We start from the raw sequence: 21,493 nt of genomic DNA on the forward strand, positions 1-21,493 counted from the left end.
AGTGCTCTTTTTTTATAGGCACAGTATCATTTCTATCACTGTGCACAGTAACAAGAGGGGTGGCAAGAACTCCATTGCATAGAAAACGCCAGTTCAGCAAATCACACAGAATTCAGTAATTAATTGAAGTCACGACCCAAAAGATTCTGTTTAGAAAGTGACTCTTCTAATGGCACCTTCTTTATATACACTGAGAGTTCACTCTTTGGCAAGCACAACAGTAAAAGAGCAATGAGCAAAGATCTACTAGCTACAGGCTGAAAAATCTCATTTTTACAATGTGTTGTTTTCCTTGAACATAGAATGAAGTTGAAGACAACTAAACACAGGGAAGTATCTCATTTTCAAAGATTTGACAAAGGAGCTTAGATATAGGAGGGAAAAAAACTTAATGTGGAAATATCAAGGGAAAATAGCAAGAAAATGGGTAATCTCAATTATTAATCCATACACTGTATGCTCCAAGCACAGGACTCTACGGTCTCTGACTAACCTTTATTATAGCTCCTTTTTGAGTGTACAAATGCAAGCATAAAGGACTCAGAAGGTGTTTAATGGAGACTCCACTAACATGACTCAGGGCAGTACTGTAAGAAGGGGGTTTGGTGGCACAGATCAGATTCTGCATGATAGGAGTTTTCCTGTTGATGTAAAGAAGATTTTGGTGTGGAAACATTATTCCATTTTCTGCAGAAACAAGGAGGAACCTTCTGAAATGACAGATAAACCTTCTGAAGTTACTAAGAAAGCACGGTAAGAGATGAGGTGTTTCCACTATAGATACAAGTCCTATTGAGAATGGCCCTTTGTTAGCAGAGTAAGAACTAGACATTCTGATTACAGGGTTAAAAACATAAACAATTTAAAATTTGTCCTGAGATATCACATTTTTAAAATGGCATGTACCCATAAAGGATACAAAATACCTGTTAATTAATGGTTTCTATTTTGTGTATATTTTAAACAATGTATCCAAAACCACTTTCCAGTTTTCAAAGAGGCAAGATTTTTCATGAGTCTTCATTTTTATTTTATTTTATTTTAATTTTGTGTGTGCGCATGGAATCCTTGTTCTATAACAAACCAATGTTAAGGCTGCTGATGACAGTGCTTTACTTTTTGATAGCTTCAGAGCATACGCTTGAGAGAATATAGCGTGCAGGGACCAGATGTTAATGCTACCAAAAGAGCTGCTATGTAATAAATCTGTGGCCACAGACTTTGCACTCGGTAACTATTGCACATGCATCCAAACATCATAAAGAATAGAACCCACTACCTTCTGCTGCAAAAACAGAAGGCAACGTAGAATCCCTCTCTAAAGGAAAACCTTCATTAGCGCAGTTGATAGAGTCCTCTGATTTTGAACAGAGACGGTTCTATGTCACATGTTGCAGTGCATGTGTACAGCCACAGAGGGGTATCTGACTATTGGACTGAATCACTGCAGACCCCCGATATCTGAGGGACAGCTTTGCCTAACTGCTGAGAGCAAGTAATGCACTGTAGAGGTGCCCTCTTCTGAGTGGAGCATCAAACCTGCTCTGTGGCACTTAACAGAAAGAATGCTTAGATTTGATCTCCTCACCAGCGTCTGGCCAGCCCACAGAGGATATAAGCCCTAATACAACCACAGCAGATAGACAGGTTCCTTTAGCACATGTGGTAGTCATTCATATTTCTGGAATGAAGATGCTAGGTTCTATCTTTGCAGGTGTGCAGTTTAGATGGTGAGTGAGATGTCTATGTGTGTGGCCAGGGGCTTGTGACAATGGTAGTCAAAGCTCTGGAATACTCAGAGACAAATGGTACAATACTTCTATGTCTCTGCTAAGCTTGAGATCTGGAAGGGAACAGTAAAATTCCCAAGGAGGCTCATCTGATTTTTTTCTGTCCTAGCATTTTGTACGTGTACTCAGGCAGTTTAAGATAAGCCTCCAGAATAGTCCAAAGAACTCAATAGAGAACAGAGGCTGTAAAAGAGCTGCAGGAACAGCAAATGAATCAAAATAAAGATGCTGTGGATTAAGACTGTGTACAAATAATGTCTGCTGAAAAGGTTTTAAATATTTCCTAAATCTTCTTTAGTTTGAGAAGGCTGCTGAATGGCTTTGTGGACGCTATAAAATCTCTTAAATCATGTTAATAAAGGGAATGCCGGGTTGACAAATCACATACTGAAGCAGTTTGCAACTGTTTTACAATGAGCTAAATTTTCATTCTCTCACCACATCTGCTTTGAGATTTATTCAGTGGTGAAGAATAACTTTTACGCAAAATCAACTTTGACATAAAAAAAAAAAAAAGAGTGAATCCACTTTTGCTTGGGAGCCCCCATAACAATTCCTTCCTGGGAAGAGGCCATTCAGAGCAGATTTCCAGACATGCTCAGCAGCCATATTCAAGGTCAGATTTTCAAAAGAGCTCAGCTCCCAGTAGGCAGCCAAATAAACTGACGGCATTTTCATAAGAGCTCATCAAGTCAGGTGCTGAGGTCTTTTGAAAATCTGGCATAAATTTCACAATGGGCATTGGATTAGCTGCTTAAGAGGAAAAGTGAAGAAGCAGCTGATATGCAAATCACTGAGCACTTTCACACTGTCAGTTGGATCTTTTTACAAACAGCTCAGTCAGGCAGATTGATCGGCAGTAACCCTGCATGGATCGTTTTTAATACGCTGGATCGAACATGCTAGCAGTAAGTATTTAATCTAAACAGGGGAAGTTTGTTACTATTTAATTGTACTGTTTAAAATTCCAAGCGAGAGTCAAGGTGGGTGAGATAATATCTTTTAGTGGACCAACTTCTGTTTTAAACTGGGCCATAGAGTCATTAAATAAGAGGATCATTCAGATGTCAAAGGATACAAAGAAAAGGGATCCACAAAAGATTCTTCACAATGGAGAGACTTTGCATCTCAGCCCTGCACAGGGAGCAGTACAAAGCTACATTGTCCCAGCAGGCGCAATCGGGCAGATGGGCAGTAATCACCACCACTCAGTGTGGCTCTCTGTCTCCCTCAAGTGGTGACTGGGCCACATAAACAGGTTGATGGGGCTACTATAGCCTTTGCTAACAGAGAGATCACTTTAGCTCAAGCAGTAAAGACTCATGTTTTAAGATCCAGATGTCCCAGGTTCAACCCTCCCTCCTGGGACAACCCAGAGACACACAGTGCATTACTAAGGGTATGTTGCCACAACAGCTAGAAGATATGATTCCCAGCATGAGCAGGGTGTCTGCAGCAGGGCAAACGGTGGTTGGGGCTTGCCCCCCAACTGCAGTCCCACCCTTCCAGCGGGATATGTACTGGGGGTGGTGAGCCTGAACTGCCTGTGCCACATGGCCATGCTGCTATTTTTTGGCACTAGCTCAGGGAGAGTTAGCACAGTGCATCTACCCAAGCTGGGACTCACACCTCCCAGTTGCTGTGTAGAAAAACCCTGAGTGGGTCTGAGTTACATAGGCTTTGTCTCTCCTGGTGCTGCTGGTTGTGCAGAGGAGGAAAGTAATCAGCACCATTCATTAAGAAAGAACACAGTGCTCCCACCAGTACACAGACCCCATTCTGAAGTCCTATCTGGACCTACGGGGGCATGGTTCTGTTTTTTCCCTTTCCCCCTTTCTGCATCCTACTCTCCAAGGGGGAGTGGACTGTAATGGTGAGTGGCCCTTGCACAGTTCTGCAAGGCGAGGGAGATTTCTTGTTCACGCACTGCCCCTGGGCAACCCCACCAGGACTGCTGACAATCCAGCCCTTACTATGTAGGAGCAGTATTTGTCCAGATTATTTTATTTTTCCTGTTGAAATAAAAATTCCACAGTTCACAGTTGGTGCACCTTGTATATGGCGCAAGTTCTGTATGGCACAAAAACAGAGAATCTTTGCTCCTGATGTTAAAGTATGGGGACCAAGCTGGTGGTAGGGATAGATGGCGGTAGAGGCCATACAGACAAGTTTCCATGATGGGACCATGTAGAAATAGCATCCTGATTTTACATGGCATCAGGACATTTGGAGAGATGACTTGAGGTCATCAGTCTCAAGTTTTAATACTGGGGTATCAATAATGTTTTACAGTGCCATTGAAGATCTTACTAGCAGCCGATGGGAATAAATTCCCTTGTATTTTCTGAGATTTATGTTTCATAAAATTGCAGCCTGAAAATATTTACCATAATCCTGTCTCTTCTGCATTATTGCATTATTGCATATTGGGTCATGCCATTAGTAATGAATAGTTTTAATGCTATATTATTTTCCCATTGTTTTCATTTCAGTAGTTACATCATGAAACTAGCTTTTATAGATGCCTACGTAAAAGCTGAGGAATAAATTGTTTCCTTTCAACCTGTGGCTTTTATTGAAAAGGGGACCATTAAATCATGTTAGAAATTATCAGGCCATTGATTTTATTACTTTTTAAGAGAATCTCAAGCCGAACTTTAACTAAGAGTTCAAGGAAAGAAAAGCTTTGAGCTTTATTGACAACTCAGAATTTGGCCATTAGGAAAGTGGGACCTTAATCGGAACAGCTGGAGGTAAGCTAATGATTGTGCAGTTTCATGTGTAATGACCTATTTTTAGATGAAAGCTGCAACCTATTAATTTTTCATTTGCTGTCAAGCACATTGTGATTAAAACTAAGAAGCTGAAATTCAATGTGAACATTTAATATATCAGATTATTACTATCAATATTTTTACAACTACTTAAAAGATCATATTCAGAGAATGTTCTGGTTCACATTCATCTCTCTCAGCAGAATAGGTTCTAATGTGCAATGTTGCCTGCGAGATACTTTTAAATATATAATAGCTGCTGAGTTTTCCCATGTATTTACTCACGATCTGTATTTAACTCATTATTAGGTGAATAACCAAGGATCCTTAAGCATGAAAGAGGCTGTATAAAAACAAATTCCTTCCTAAATATGAGCTATGTATTATCATATTATGGTATGTACAGTACATATATAGTGTATCATGTGTATTGTCCTAGCTGTCAGTGTTAAAGCTTTGACTTCTAAATGTTTTAAGATGATTGATAACAGGCCACTGGTTTCAACTGAAATAATACAAATAAATAAAGGGATGCTCTTAGCTTCATCGATTCTCTATTCATAGACATGCAGGAAGGAGGAGTGAGAAAGAACAATGAGCACTGTGGGTTGAAAATAGAATTTGAGGACAAACTATCACCAAAGTCCCCACCCAGATTGATCCTTTATGTCACAGCCTGCACTGTGGAAGCTCGGGGTGTGATCCAACACATACCAAAGTCAGTAGGCATTGGATAACACCATCTGAGGGAAGTTTTATTTTAGGCAGCTGGTTCTCCTGGAGCACACACACAGCCTGCTCTGCAGACCAGCACAGAAAGTGCATCCAAGGCCCTTTTCTTCATTGACCCCTTTGAGGAGACAAGTAACATCGAGTCAACCTTCAGTTGGCTCCCCTTTGTGTATCTGCACAAGAACCAAACACTAGGCTCTCTGGATTTCTTGTTTGTTGTTGGTCTGAGTGAGAACTTTAATAGCATTATATGCTAGTATCTTATATATGACTAAGAATAAATATTTAACTTCACTATTTGAATGTTATTTGTAACAATTAATTAAAGCACATTTGTTAAAGGTATAGTGTTTCCAGGAAAGGCATTTGTTTATATTTTAGTCTCTTCTTTTAAAAACCTTAACTTTCACAAAAACTCCTAGACTTTATCATAATATATTGGCCTGCAGTTACCAATATAATACAGGTGCTCATCATCAGAAAAACTTGCTGTAGTATTAAATGCAAAGAGCAATTTTGTGTCAGCATGTGAGATGTTTTATCCTTTGATAAATCTTTGATTTAAAGAACAAATCATTCCAATATACTGAGTAACTGCATGCTTGCCTGACTGAAATGTTTCATAGTACAGGGGGGCAAATGGTATCATAACGTACCCAGAGAGCAATGAAGTATATTTATTTGGCACTAATGAGGATGTAATGAGTAGAACTGGGTGAAAGGGTCTGGCTGAATCTTTTTGGGGAGGAGAAAAATGCAGATTTGGAAACATTGAAATGTTTAATAAATTCATGTCAAATTTGCCAAATTGTTTTGGTTGAAAATAAACAAACAAAATACAAAAGAAATTGAAATGTTTCATTTTGACATGATCTGAAACAAAACATTTCAATTTTTCAATTCAAAACAACTTTTCCATTGAAAATTAATTTCTATTTTATTTAAAGTATTAAAAACATTAAAAATGTTTGAAATCTAAATAAAACAATTCATCTTGGGGAGAATGAAACATATAGTTTGACCAAAACCATTTTTTTTTTTTTTTTTACTTTTCAATTGGCCAAAAGTTTTTTAAAATTGTGGTCAAGCTGAATTTTTTTTTAAAACAATATTTTGGAATTTCCAGCCAACCAAAAAATCTGTTATTCACTCAGATCTAGTTATGATATGTATTTGGAAGAAAACCATCCATCAGTACTAACAATTGTGAAAGTTTAGAGGTTTTTTGCTAATTATTTGCACACAACGGAAATCTTTGCTGAACAATAAGAAATATGGACATATAGATACATACTAAAATGTCTACACAAAAGTAAGGAATATGGGAGATACTACTATGTACAATGACAGTCTGATACAAAAATTATGTGTTGGAGACAAACTTCTGGTTTTGAAGGAAGTGAGGAATGAAAAACATAGAAGAAATTACTCTAGGGATAGATTACTGATCACCTGGACAGGAGAATGAGAACTTGATGAAAAAAGGGAAAATGTATGTTGCATTTCATTGAAGAACTCCTACAGTGAGATATATTGGGCTGTGCATAGTCTCCCAGGGTTGGTTGAAACCCCATCGCCAGGGATTTTTAAAACTAGACTGGATATAAAAACTAGGAAATGTACTACTGGGAACAATTCTACTGTGGCACACAGGTGGAGCAATGAATGTAACAGTTCTTTTCTTTTTCTTCTATATTTCTACTGCAGGATTAAACCAAGTTTATGATCAAAAGATGGAAAAGTTTTCAGGATAGAAAAGTTACCAGGCCATAGAGAATTGGAGACACATTATTTAAGAGGATGTCAGCTCCTGAACCCCTTGGTGCAATATTTCATTTATGATGTGGGGCAATGCAACCTGTTCCTTTAGTAAATTTTAATACAGAGATCTTATGATTTTTCCCAAATGATTTTTTAAAATTTTCCTACCTGCAGCAGTTTGAAAAATGCTAAAAACAGCCCAAACACAATGTCTGATCTAAAATAACTAGTCTCTGTGGCTGCTGTATTTTTCAGGTTTGCCAGCTAGGAAATAAACATTTTCTCATTTGTTCTAATTGAGAGGCTTCATAATTCATTTCAGAATTGAAAGTTCAGATGGGTCATGTGACTGTCAGTTGAGCTACACACAGCTTTCCCCTAAGACATCTTAATTTTGGCTCTGATCCTGCAGTTGATAGCATGCAAATTGCTGCATCCATGAAGACTTGCATTTGCTTTCATGCAGCTCACAGCAGCCACAGCAGTTTACTTACACTGTATCCACTGCAGGTTTACAGCCTTTGTTGGATACTGTGTAATGGAATATTTTAAAAGTTGTAACAATTTGTATAGCTACTCTCTCTCTGGCTGTCAATAACGCATTTTACGTGAAAAATTGTACTACCCTTAATGGCCTGATCTAAAACCTACTGAAGTCAACAGAAGTCTCTCCATTGTCTTCAATGGAGTTCAGACCAGGGCCTAAATTTAGCAAGCCTCCACTGTGGGAATACTGTTAAAAGCCTAAATTATAGATTTTACTGCCATATTAATTATCTAGTTAAACAACCACTACTACCATGCAGGCAAATGAACGCTGCTTACTAAAAACCAGCGATCAGTATGTTTATGGACTACAACTGCATTTTTACAAATTTATAAAACTGGATATGTGGAAATAATGGCAGGAAAGTTCTGTAATTAAACCAAAGGTTCTTCTAATTAACTGCAAAGCACAATTAAAGTCTAATGAAACTGCAGTAGAAATAATACCACATTCTTGCCTAACTAAGAGAAGATAAATGAGAATGAAAGTTGAATTTTTGCACATATTTGGCTTTTCACAGTAGAAGCGAGTCAATTTATAGCAGTTATTACAACAGAGTTCATTATTAATAAGCTGTATGAACACTTTTGGAAGCTAGAATGTCACTGTATAAATGGAGCTGAAATTTACATATTAAAGAATCGGGCATACTGAAGTATGAGAAACCAAAAGCCTTATCCATTAACTTAGCTACATAATACACAAAAGTTGCATAGTTTTGGAAGTTAATGGCTAACTGTAAAATTTAGGTTAATTAGTTTGATAACTATTGCTATACGTGTTTATAATAAGACTAAAACTTTCCTTGTTCTCATTTTGTCACGTTACAGTGAGATATGTTATCGCGGAACTCAGATTACACATACTATTCAGTGCAATATGCTTAACTGAAACAAGAACACTACAGCCCTGTAAGTATTCTATCGCAACTCTTTTCCTCTGTCAAGTGTGGCTTTAGGGTTCTCAGTACAGAAATTTTCATGAGCACTAGACACTTAATGTCCAGTTCCCTGTAGAGGTAAGTCAGCATAGCTCCTCTGAAGTCAGTGGAGCTAGGTCAACTAACACCAACTGAGGATCTAGCCCCTAGTCTCCTTTTTAATCCATGGACCAGGTATAGGATGACTAGCAGAAATACAAGTTTTCCCAAATATCCCCACCAAACGGCTTTCAGCCCTGGCCTGGAGAGGCCACCTCAGAGGAGTCAATCTCTATGTCCATTAAATTTGCGCTAACTGTGATGGTGGTTATGAGGATGATGGGCTTGACCACTGGAAACTGGTCCAAGGCAACCAAACTCATTTAATAAATGCTAACAAATCCTCAGATGGTAACAGCTTTCAGGCATTATTGACTTGGGCCAGATTCCAAATGGTGACTAAGGCCTGATTCAAAATCCAAACTCCCAATGATTTCAGCGCAGAAAGGATCTACATCCAGTTATCAATCTCCTGAGCCAGCCAGTGCTCTGCTACTCACCTTTTAACCAGACAATTATATGCTGATTTTTGTTCACTTACCATTACTGCTACTATATTATTATTGTATTTTATATCAGCAAGCACTAAAACTACAAAAGTGGATAAAGAATAGCTTTCTGTTAGCATGTGTAATATATATGGATAGAGCTGTTGGCTATATTTCTAACAGAATAAATTGTAGAAATATGGCATTTTTTAAAGTGGGATGCTTCATAAAAACAGTGTGTGTGTGTGTGTGTGTACATTTTACAAAAAGTTTGGAACTAAAATATTTAGCCTGCTAGCTGGTCTGCGAAATGTTTGTATGGTTTCAGTGTTTTTTAGTAGTTGTTTCTGTATTCCCAATTTTGATTAGAAAATGGTGGGGGGGTTTTAAAAAATGAAGCATATGCTTTTTGAGATTTTTCTTTTTTTCCCCAAAAAATTTTTCAAAACCCTTTTTTTGTTAATTTCAAATCTCAAACACAAAATAGTTAAAATAATTCCCAGGAAAATCTGGAGAATGGAAAGTCAGAGCATAATGAAAAGCAGTGGAACAGAATGCACTTTCAAAATTGCCAAAATTTCCCAAGTGTTTTTTTCTAATTTTAAACCAGCTCTCTCTCTGAACACAACTAGGAAATATTGATGGAGTCTCATGTGGTTCAGATCTTTTCTGCCAGCATGTTGACAGTACTCAGTACTGTTTACTGTACTGGGAAGGATAAAATGGACTGAAATGTACAATATCTGGATTTTTACCTCATGCACCCATACCTTCTCTGTGTCGATTCCTTTAGACATGGACCATGTTGAGACAATATAATCCATGACTCGTTCACTAAGGCCTTTTGGGACTTGATATAATTTTAGGAAATCCCTCACGTTGTTCAGCATCTCATGGTATCGGTTGGTGTTGGCATACATTTGCTGGAAAATGGTGGTGACGTTTCCAAAAATAGTTGCATAAAGAAGAGCTGAAAGAGAGCAAATGGCAAAGATAAATTTCTACACTCCACAAAAAGAGGATTAATCATTTCAATAAGTCTCTTAAAAGAAAAAGAAAAGCAACTGTAAATGGTTGCATATGCAATTGTGTGTACTGAAAAGTTTTAGTTATATACACACACATATATTTACATATATATATTCAGAGGATTTCTTCATGTGAACCAAAAATGTTATTTTTCAGATGTTTCTTCTTTATCCATCATATTTAATTTTCTCATATACCTCCCAGCAACAAAAAACAAGGAGGAAATGCCTCTAAAAGGAAGAACTGGTAAACAACTGAGAAAAAAACAGTCAAAAATGAACTGGCCCAAATAGAAAAGGCTTTACACTAAACCTTGTCAAAGGGATTCTGTGGATATGCTCTGAGAGATAAGGTGAGCGAGGTAACTGTTGGTGAGAGAGACAAGCTTGACAGAGACAGAAGTTGGTCCAACAAAAGATACTACCTCATCTACCTTGTCCCTCGAATATCCTGGGACTGACTTGGCTAGAACAACCCTGACATACTCTGAGAGGCAGTTCAATGGCAGGGACCATAAACTGAGAATAAGCTGTCCTTATCTTGATCCAGATGAGACTATGGAACAGAGAACGGGAACAACAGCCAACCTCTGAAGCCTGGCAAGGGTATATCTGGACAGACAGTGGCCCAGATCCTTAGCTGTGGCCAAGGACTACACAGTGCAGGTCATGAGGGTGTTGTAGCCTACATCCTGGGCCAGCTGTGCACCAGCTGTAGTGTAGCATGAGCTCTATGTTATGTCAGCTGTCAGAGGCCTGAAAAACAGCAAATGGAGAACAGAAGGGTGTAGGGAAGCCTTAGTGACATATCCTTGCCACTAGCCACGTCTCTCTACCAGCAGCAGGGTATCTGTGGTGTAGGAGCCCCCACACTGGATATATACCACAGGAATATCCCCCGCCCAACATCCAGCTATGCTAGTTTTAGGGCCAGAATATACCAGCAATGCTGTGCAAAGCAGCTGCACCATATCCCAGGATAAGGAAGTCAAGTAACTTAGGCCTAGTGTAAGGGCTTTCCATTAGAGATGGGCCTGAACCAAATCCTGGGTCCAAATATTCCAATTCTTTGAGAAAGCAGGAGCTTCAAATTTGAACCTAGACCCAAATTTCAAAGCTGCGCCCTATCACTTTGATGGGCCAAACCAAAAACATATACCCAAACATTTCTGACTCTGCAAGTGTTCAAAATCTGAATCCCTATCTCAATGCTGTGGCTTGGATCCATCTCTATATATCTCAGACATTTCTGCCAGCCCAGAGCAACCCAAGGCCACTTTTCAACTACGTTTTTCAGCCTCAACAATGTACTGCTAGCGCAATTCAATGAAACACGACTGTCTCCAATTTTGAAGGGAAAATCAGTAATGACAATAATTAAGACCTCCAGTTCAGCAAAGCATATGCTCAATATTGAGCATATGCTTTAATGGAACTAAATTATGTGCTTAGTTGAATAGGGTTGGATTTAGGCATACTCTTAAAAGTACTTAGGTTCCTTATTGACCCGGGACCTAAATACTCTTGAGAAAATGCCAAAAATAAACAAATAAATAGCACTCTTCTCTTGAGCACTGTAGACTTTACAGAAAGAAAATTATTCTGATTTCTCCAAACACCAGTGCATTGCATTTTCATTCTGTCCTTGGCATCAACTAATATACAGAAATGTGTGTGTCATTTTTAATAATCTTTGCTTGGAGGTACTGTACTGCAGAATGCAGCTATGTTTATGTATTCTTTTTTTAAAAAAACAAAAACATGCAGCATACAAATAAGAAAAAATAAGTCATCGTGAAAGGATAACTACTTTCCATCTTCCAGTGCATAATAGTTTCCTTTGGTATACAACAGATTTTTCACATCACTCAAGAAAATTGACTTCATTTATAGACATTTAGTCCAGTTCATCACAGCTCTTCCAGGGGCAGCAATTTTTTAAAAGGCATGGTGTTTGTTTAAAAATACTTGAATAGTAGAAATACTGCACTGACATTTCTCAACATGTTTTTAAATATTTAAATGTAAAAATTAAACACCAGAATTAAGCAGAGATGTGGTGTTCTCTGTCTCATCAAAGTCTGGGGGAATTGCATTCTGATTGGCTGTATAAACATATGTGCTCTACGATCATGTAAGGTCACAGAGGGAATAGCACTTATGAATATGAAGTTTCAGTTTTGGAAAGCTGGGGAAATTCATGTTCTAACTATATGAGCTGTCCAGAAATCAAGTAATAGGTATGCGGTTTGTTCTTCATTGCTTTACTGATTATATATATTGCAACTGCTAACTACTAAAACCTTTATATAATACATTACATATATAAACATATATGTATAGAAATACATATACACAGTATAAAAGTACCTGGGTCACACACACATACTCTCTACATGGATGAATGTCAGCGGTACATTTTTAGCTTCCATTCTTCCCAATTTTTGTAGCATGTTAAATTGGATGAAGTGTCATATCTTGTAAATGCTACTCCTCCCACTCCACTCATGTACATTTGTTGAAAGATTTCAGTTAATTTGATGTGTAAATCTACAACATAAATATATTTCCAGTCTTCGCCTGCCTTGTCTTATGTCCATTTTTGTATTGAAACTGATTGTGACACATATGTAACCATGTGCAAAATAGGACAGAAGAGTCAGAGGCTGGCTGAAAGTTTAGAAGTGCCCTGTCCTATCAAAAGAATAGGTTCAACTCCTGATCCTTGTCCCACACCAATCACACTGGAAGTGACTCAGAGTGTCATGGTGGAAACACAGTCTGACTGTGATGAGTGCCTGTGATAGAGTAGAAGAACCCCACCCAGAGCCCCAGGGGGTTAAAAGGCAATATTGGGACCAGGTTGTCCCATGCCTGTGAGCCAGCCAAGCATGGTCTGACAGGAGGAGCAAGTTAACAGGGAGTTAGAAGCCCAAGTAAAGGGTGGAGGACAGGATGCTCAATCAAACCTTTTGAGGTTGAGAGAGGAACCTTTTGCCTGGAAGCCAGAGAGAAAGTTGAGCGGAGAGGGCACCGCAGAGTGGGTAAGCTCCAACAGAGAGTGCCTTCCCTGACCACTCCCGCTTTGAGGGCCCCACTCCTTTGGACTCTTTTTCTGTTGAGCAACTGACTAGTTGGACTATAGGGGCCATGCCCCAAACTGAAAGGACCTATTGGTAGGAAGTGGCCCAGGGAAATGAACTTGGACTTCTGGCAGACAGGACCTTGCCAGTGTTGCTTCCCACAGGGCCCTGGGGTGGGACCCAGTGGACATGGGGGCCCTGAGTACCCCTTCCATGTCCTCTTAAAGACTGAGAGTCCGATCCAGGTGGAAAGCCAAAGGTCCAGATTAAGGTAAGGAACTCTTGCCCTGACAGAGGTGGAAGGGGCTGAAAGCTGGGTGTGCTAACCACTAGACTGTCAGCCCTCCAAGCCCCCTATCACAGTCCTACTTATTTCCTCCCACCAAAAAGTCACCTTTAGACTGAGAACATTCATGAAAAATATCCATCTAAATGAGAGTTTTACCCAAAAGTTATCAGTGCTTGAAAAGAGGAGCTTAGAATGAAAATGCCTCTTTGAACATAATTATTGATAAATTGAATCATCAGATTATTTCTTGAAAACTGAAATTAAAGAAAATGTTTCATGCTAATCTATACACTATGTAATCTTTATATGCAAAACCTGTGGTCTCCCCCTCTGTTCTGAAATCAGTCTTTTCTTTGACTCAAATTGAAGTTGGATCAGGTCTTCAGTCCACTTCCATTGTGCATATGAAGGAAATATATATTCTAGTTCATTTCAGTATTCTACTGTTCTTCTTGCAGTGGGTGTCACGTTTTGGGCCCTTGGCAAACGTTGTAAAGGCCTTTGTGGATTATATTTGAGTCTTGGCAGGGTTAGAGGTATGCCTCAGAGATATTCCTTGCATTTGGTCATTTCTTATTTCAGCTGTTGGCCTTTGTTAGATATTGTGTTTCAAGAGGGAGATTATTTTTCTTAATTTAGCACTGATACTCTACCTATGTCCTGCACTTAGTCCCTATCCCCACCATGCATATGACACATGTAAAGGGATTAAGGTGGAAAAAGCCACCATTAAGTATCTGCCAGGCTACAGTGTTCTGCCCTCATAAATGTTCAGCAAAATTAGTTTGTTCTAACAATGCATTGCGCTTTACTTGTTAACTTGGGTTTCATTGGTTGAATGTGCTGTCACTCAGTGCCTGACTGAGGAAACTCTGGCTGGTGGAGTGTTGTGAAAAGAAGTCTGAACTGGTGCTAGCCAGTCTTAGGAATACAAGTTGCCTGATTTTCCTCTCCCGTACACCACTTTTAGGCTGGTGTAACTCCATCAACTTCAAATGCTGCAGAGATGGAGCTGAAATAAGTCCCTAGACAGACACAAGAGACCAGATCCCGAGATGGCATGAATACACCAGTTTACACCGTCAGAGGCTTCTGCCAACCAGCACTAATCCTTTAGCTGTTCATGAGCTATCCTGAACTGACCTGACTGCTGGGCCAACAGCTCTGATCTTTAAACTTTTGCTACTTGTATATTTGCATAAAGGCAGATGCAATTTGATATCACTAATGAAGAATCAATAGAAAGAAAAAAAAATTACAGCAGTGATCACAGGCATGCAAGAGGATGAATACCTAATATTGCAGGCACTGTTTTCATCTGTTTCTTAAACGTTGAAAGGTAATTGATTTGATTTGGATGCCCCCCAGTAATTACCAAACACAAACACACCTTGCTAATGAATTCCCACAGTATTACATCTGAGTATCACTCTTTGCCCTTTTAAAAAATGCGACAATAGCAACTGTTCTCAACTCCATTTCAGTTTGTTTCATTTTAATTTTTTTGCTTGTGAGAAAAAACATTAGCAGAGATTCAGAGGGATGTAAAATAAAGTGTATCTCTCCCGGATAAGAGGATTTAAACAATTTGTAGAGAGACATGGACAAGTACACGTGTATCTGATTAGTTGTAATTTAGTCTCTTCTTTTATGAAAGGCTCAGGGAAAAGAAGAGGTCAGGCTATCCAGACTGTAGGAGAAATTATCCTCCTCAATTCCTTGATTTCACTTGCTAGTTAAGTCAGGCAGCATTTGTTCATCTTCTCATTAATTATTCTATTTATCTGGATTTTTTTCCCCTCATCTGCTCCTGCTGACATCTAACATTCACTTCTCCTAATTGTCTTCTACGTGTAAACCTAGGAGAGTCCTCACTACATTTTATATAGAGCAATTTAAAATAATGATGCAGGAATATTTTCCTCACAACCCTTAAGGCTATGTAGGTGGTTCAACCATTATTTTAGATTTCTATTTTTACTCTCCAGTTCTCAAAGACAGCTATACATTTTATATATATATATATATATATATATATAAAATGCATTATATATAATATGTAATGTATTATATGTATATATATAATTTCTGAAGGATTTTGTAATAAGGTGCTATGTAAATCTCCTGCATCTGTTTCACCACAAGCAATTTTCTTATTAAAAATGGCTCACAGTGATCTAAATTAGCCTACAGCATTTCAGGTTGATTATTACATTGACTGCTTTTCTCAATATATATATATAAATAAGATGATTTACCTTTAGGAAACGGCACCTGGATTAAGAACCATTTCCCCCCTACATTCTGCTCTTTAATTCGCGAGTCCAAGGCCAGAAGGGATCATTGTGACCATCTAGTCTGACCTCCTGTGTTTAACACAGGCCATAGAACTCACCCCAAAATAATTCCTAGAGTAGATCTTTCAGAAAAACATGCAATCTTGATTTAAAAATTGCCAGTGATGGAGACTCCACCACAACCTTTGCTAAATTGTTCTAATGGTTAATTATCCTCACAGTTAAAAACTTACACCTTATTTCCAATCTGCCCAGAGCTGACAGCAGGCGTCCTGGCTGTCAACCCCAGTGGCTGACAACCGGGGTCCCACTGTCAGCCCCATACATAGTGGGGCTTTTGCTGTGAGCTCTGGGCCGCTGGAGGCTGGGGTCCCACTGTCAGCCTTGGGCCGCAGGAGCCCCTCTGATAGCCCCACACATAGCAGGGCTCCCTCTGTCAGCACTGTGCATTGATGACTGTAATATAGTTTGAGAAGAATGTCTGGTTATCAAAAAAATTAGCAGGCATAACATAATACTTGAGCGTTTATATTGTTCCAGCAATTTTTTCTTAAACAAATAGATCTTCTCTGGCTTTTCCAAATTACTGCAATTAATAAAGGTCCATTATTACTTTTCCACTATTTTCCATGTCTTGTCCACAACCCAGTCGCAATTATTTGACAATCATCCCGGGATTCAAGTAGGGCCTTACTCATAATGTCTGTTACAATATGTTTGTACAGCCTCTAGCACTCTGAGGCTCTGATCTGGTCGAGGCCTCCAGACACTACCATAAAATAAAGGCTAAATAAGAGTGACAATTACATAGGCGAGACTCCCAATGGTGTCCACAGGACACTTTGTCTGAAAGGCATGATAGGATTTGGGCCTCTTACATAATTAAGAATGCCTGTAGTAAGTTGATATTTATATATATGTTTTTTCTTTTATAAAGCATATTTTCTGCATAATAGATTGGAACAGCTGGTTTGGAGCCTGCCAAGTCTACAGTGCAAGTAGGCATTCAGCACCCTTTATGCATAAATCCTCACAAATATGTGGAAACATTCTGCTGCCTTTGCATATTAGTTCATTTTTAAATGGTTATAGTTGGGCCATTTTTAATAAGAGCAATAAGATAAATTTGAGACCATGTCATTTTGTTTCAAGCTAAGCTGCTCCGGCACTATACATGTACCCAAAGCAATGCAGATTGCTAGCTATGGTATTTGTTATGCATGACTGCAGCCTAAGAACAGTCAAATAGGTGTTAAAAATCCTGTACCAAGTGTGCTGAGCGATTCTGAATTTAACTTTGCCAAGACTTTTGTTAGCCCTGCTACCATTGGCCATAAGAACAGATGCACTCTCCTTCAGGCCCTGGTGAGGAGATTTGTATCATTCTAGTGGTTCTGTTCCTTCTGTGATATGACCAGTGCCCAGGGTTGCCAACTGATAATGCCAAGGTCAGGGCAGGCTGCAAAAGGAGAGCAGATTCTCCCCACGCTGGTGGGTGACACTGAAGCCCGGCTTCCCAACCAGCCACGAACTGCTTCTGATTACCCCACACTGGATATCAAGAAGCCAGTCCACAAATGCCCACAGCCCCCTTTTACTGCATTTCAGCTCCAGGCTCCCAAATCAGCACCAGGTCCAGCAAAGAGACCAGTTACTAGAACTCGGTGCTCTTTACTAAAAAGGTTCCCTCTGACCCCAAAGGGCCAGCCGCAGCACCAGACCAATATAAGTTTGGACCTTACCTAAAATATCACGCTGCCAGCCAATCCTTTAGTATCTAAAACTAAAGATTTATTGTACAAAGAAAGAAAGAAATGATGAGAGAAATGTTAAAGGGTTAAAGTAAATCACAGATATACAAATGATTAAAAGTCCATATACTTCAGGTTTCTGGAAGAAATGTGGATTTGCAGGCTTGTGTAGTTCTCTCTGGTTCACATCCAGTACCTGGATGGGTCTAAGTCCTTCAGTTCAGTTGCAAGATGAATTGGTCCAGAGATAGGTGTATGTCTGCAGACTGGACAGGAACAAAGACAAGATGGTTTCTCTGGCTTGATCTTATAAACCCCTTCCTCCGGCCATGCGGCCTGTGGGCAGTCACAAGACCCAAAATGGAGTCCATAGTCACATGGGCCAATCCTGGTGACTCCTCTGGTGTGCCTGGGGTCCATAGTCACATGGGACAGTCCTGATGCTTCATCAGGTAGGCTGCCTGCAATGGAGTCCAGAGTCACGTAAGCAGGTTCTGGTGACTCAGTGGTGATGCTGGCTTCTCCCTCAAGGCCCCTTGCACCTGGGAATGCCTTAATGGGCCATTATGCAGGCCATTGTTCTGCAGCCTTCCTATCTGGGGTTTTGCCCAGGCAGAACAATTTGAAATAGAGATATCTCAAATACATCTATAACTTCCATTTCAAATATCACACATGAACCTAAGTATTATCATCTTACTTAGCACATTATAACCTTCCTAACAGTACTTGACATGGCATATCCCACATGGATTATTATGATTCTGCCAAACTGATGTCACCCAATATACTAAATACCCTCCTACTCAAGCCAGCCCGCATGACACCTTCCTCATTGAGTGATCATGAAAGCTAGTTTGGTACAATTTCTCAGGGGCCCTGGGAGCTATTACATATAGGTTGCCCCCAAAGTGCTACCATATCTCCTTTTAGTTGAGGTTTGCATGAGGTCAAAGAGGGAAATTTGGGCTGCAGTGCCACAGTATGCCAATGACTCTCAGCTTTATGGTTCCTTTGCAACCTTTTCTCTTAGATCTGGACTTCACAGCAGGAATTCACACATTTGGGACGTCTAGACTGGATTGCTGTAAATTGTTGGATTAAAAGGAGCAATGTAAAGCTTTTCTCTACATTGGCCAACTCAGTGTGGTTAGGTAGTGTGTATTGGTGGCAGATGTTCTTATTTTTGGTCTTTGTTGAAGGCAAGTATGTTTATGTTATATTCATGCATCCTGAGACAATGTGGATGGAACACACTTTATAAATGCAATAATAAATGTATTAATTAGTAAAATAAAGAACCAAGCAATATTCTATGCAAAAAGTCCATGCCTGTCCAGAAATCGAAGACTTTTCTAGCAAACTCTCGTCTTTATCACTTGACATGCTGCATAACATTCTATGCAGTGGCAAATGCTAATTACAGTACAACTGCCTTGCTAAAGAAATCAGAGATAGTGGAGAAAGAATGAAGAAATTCGGAGGATAGCCAGAGTTAATCAGAAATAATGTTCAACATAAATGCCAGCCAACAATGCACCTGTAGCACTTTGCTCCCTCTCTCATTTGTCATTTTCTCCATTTTGATGATCATTCTTGATATTGGCTCATTTTAATTCCCCTCCATCCCTCCCCCTTTTTTATTGCAAAAACCTAAATTGCACCTGTCAAACAATCACCACTACTCATCCCGTAAATCTGTCTCTTTCCTTTCCCCATCAAAGGCTGGAGAACCTACTTTTCCACAATACTCAGTCTTCAGCATTGTTACTGGCCAGTGCTGACATCTGTAAATTAAAACTATACCATGTTTCTTCCACCATATGGCTCACTATGACAGAAATGTCGTCTGTAATAAGCACAAGACAGAAAGTATCTACCACACTATTGTATGGAAGCATGGAAATTGACAGTGGGTCAGGAGTGATTGTTGACATAAAAGGGCTGCACGAGTAAAGTTGCTGCTGTTAGTATCAGTGTGAGACAGGCTAACGGCTTGTTGCGGGGCTTGGACGGATTTTTTTTTTTTTAAACTATTTTTACTTAGCACATTTTCTGCACTGACAAAGAGTTCCTGTCACAATCAGATGAACACTGGATAGCAGGCAGTCGCTTTAGGCAAGATACCTAAGCATCACTCTCATACTGACAAATGACATCAAATTTTTATGCTTGTTAAAATACAATGGGAAATTTGTAAACATTCCTTTACACTATTAGAATTGAACTTATATGTAACAGGACAGTTTTTCCAGCTCCCAGTTTTAAGAATCTCATTTTTAACCATGCTAAAAATAAGGTTGTTTATATTAAAAAGAATTAATCTGTTTTCTTTTCAGTTTTTCAATTTGCCATTCTTACTAGTGCATCATCTAAAAACAAGGTTACTTACCAGTAACTGATGTTCTTCGAGATGTGTTGCTCATGTCCATTCCACTCTAAGTGGGTGCACGCCACCGTGCACGGTTCCCGGAACTTTTTTCCCTTAGCAGACCCCGGAGGGCCAGTTCTGGTGCCCCCTGGAGTCCCGCACACATGCCGCAGTATATGAGGTGCTGCCAACCCTATGCCCCCTCAAGTCCCTTCTTTCTGCCAACTCCAGCAGTGATAACGGGAGGTGGGTTGTGGAATGGACATGAGCAACACATTTCGAAGAACATCAGTTACTGGTAAGTAACCCTGTTTTCTTCTTCGATTGATTGCTCATGTCCATTCCACTACAGGTGACTAACAAGCAATACCTTGGAGGTGGGTAGGAATTACCAGTGAACTGCCCTCAGCACTGCTCTGCCGAATCCCGCGTCCTCTCTCGCCTGCTGGATGATGGCGTAGTGGGACGTGAAGGTATGCACCGACGACCAGGTGGCGGCTTTGCAGATGTCCTGCAGGGGCACTCTCTCCAGGAAGGCTGTAGATGAGGCTTGAGCTCTGGTTGAGTGTGCTGTGATGGTTCCCGGAAGCCGCACCCTCACCTGCTCGTAGCAGAACTTGATGCATGATGTAATCCACAAGGAGATGTGCTGGGTGGAGACAGGTGAGCCTTTCATCCGGTCAGCCACTGCAATGAAGAGCTGCGTCGATTTCCAGAATGGCTTTGTACGCTCGATATAGAAGGTCAGGGCTCATCTCACGTCCAGCGAATGCCATCTCCTCTCATCCTCCGAACCATGAGGTTTGGGGAAAAAAACGGGGAGAAAAATATCTTGGTTACAATGAAATTGAGAAACCACCTTGGGCAGGAAGGCTGGGTGCGTCCTCACCTGCACCTTATCCTTATAGAATACTGTATAAGGGGGCTCCGAGGTCAAGGTCCTAATTTCGGAGACCCTCCTAGCTGAGGTAATGGCCACCAGGAAGGCTACTTTCCATGAAAGCATGAGCAGAGGGCATGAAGCCATGGGTTCAAAGGGGGGCCCCGTGAGTCTCGAGGGGACCAGATTGAGATCCCAGGGAGACACCGGGTCATGGACCTGTGGATACAGCCTCTCCACCCCCTAGGGGAACCTGACTGACATGGGATGGGAGAACAGGGATCTCCCCTCTAGCAGCTGATGGAAGGCCAAAATGGCTGCCAAGTGAAACTTCAATGTGGCCAGCGCCAGACCCTGACCTTTAGCTGGAGCAGGTACTCCAGGATCGCCTGCAGAGGCGAGACGCTGGGCAGAATGCCCCGGGACTCCGCCCAACAGGTAAACCGCCTCCACTTAGCCCGATACACGACCTGTGTGAAAGACTTCCTGCTGCCAAGCAGGACTTGCTGGACCTGCACCGAGCAGGGTCTCTCTCCCTCTGTCAGCCACAGAGCCTCCAGGCCGTGAGGTGCAGGAAGTCCAGGTTCGGGTACAACAGGCAACCATGGTCCTGGGAGAGAAGGTCGTGCCGCTTCGGGAGCTCCATGGGCGGGGCGATCGAAAGGTCCAGCAGCATGCTGAATCAGTGCTGTCTTGGCCAGGCCGGAGCGATGAGTATGACGT

The 21,493-nt window shown here is 40.4% G+C and overlaps 1 protein-coding gene across 1 annotated transcript in view; it reads right to left on the bottom strand.

The window, feature by feature from the left end:
* Positions 1–21,493, bottom strand: part of KCNH5 (potassium voltage-gated channel subfamily H member 5) — a 234,939-nt gene that overhangs the window by 75,734 nt on the left and 137,712 nt on the right. Inside the window, exon 8 of the mRNA XM_067554914.1 lies at positions 9,842–10,041. Coding sequence (XP_067411015.1) covers positions 9,842–10,041 — 200 coding nt within the window. The remainder of the gene's footprint in view (positions 1–9,841; positions 10,042–21,493) is intronic.

This window comes from Emydura macquarii, unplaced genomic scaffold, assembly GCF_026122565.2.
Source record: "Emydura macquarii macquarii isolate MOO-44397 ecotype Brisbane River unplaced genomic scaffold, CSIRO-AGI_Emac_v2 contig_1551, whole genome shotgun sequence".
In the NCBI taxonomy this organism is placed as follows: Eukaryota; Metazoa; Chordata; order Testudines; family Chelidae; genus Emydura; species Emydura macquarii.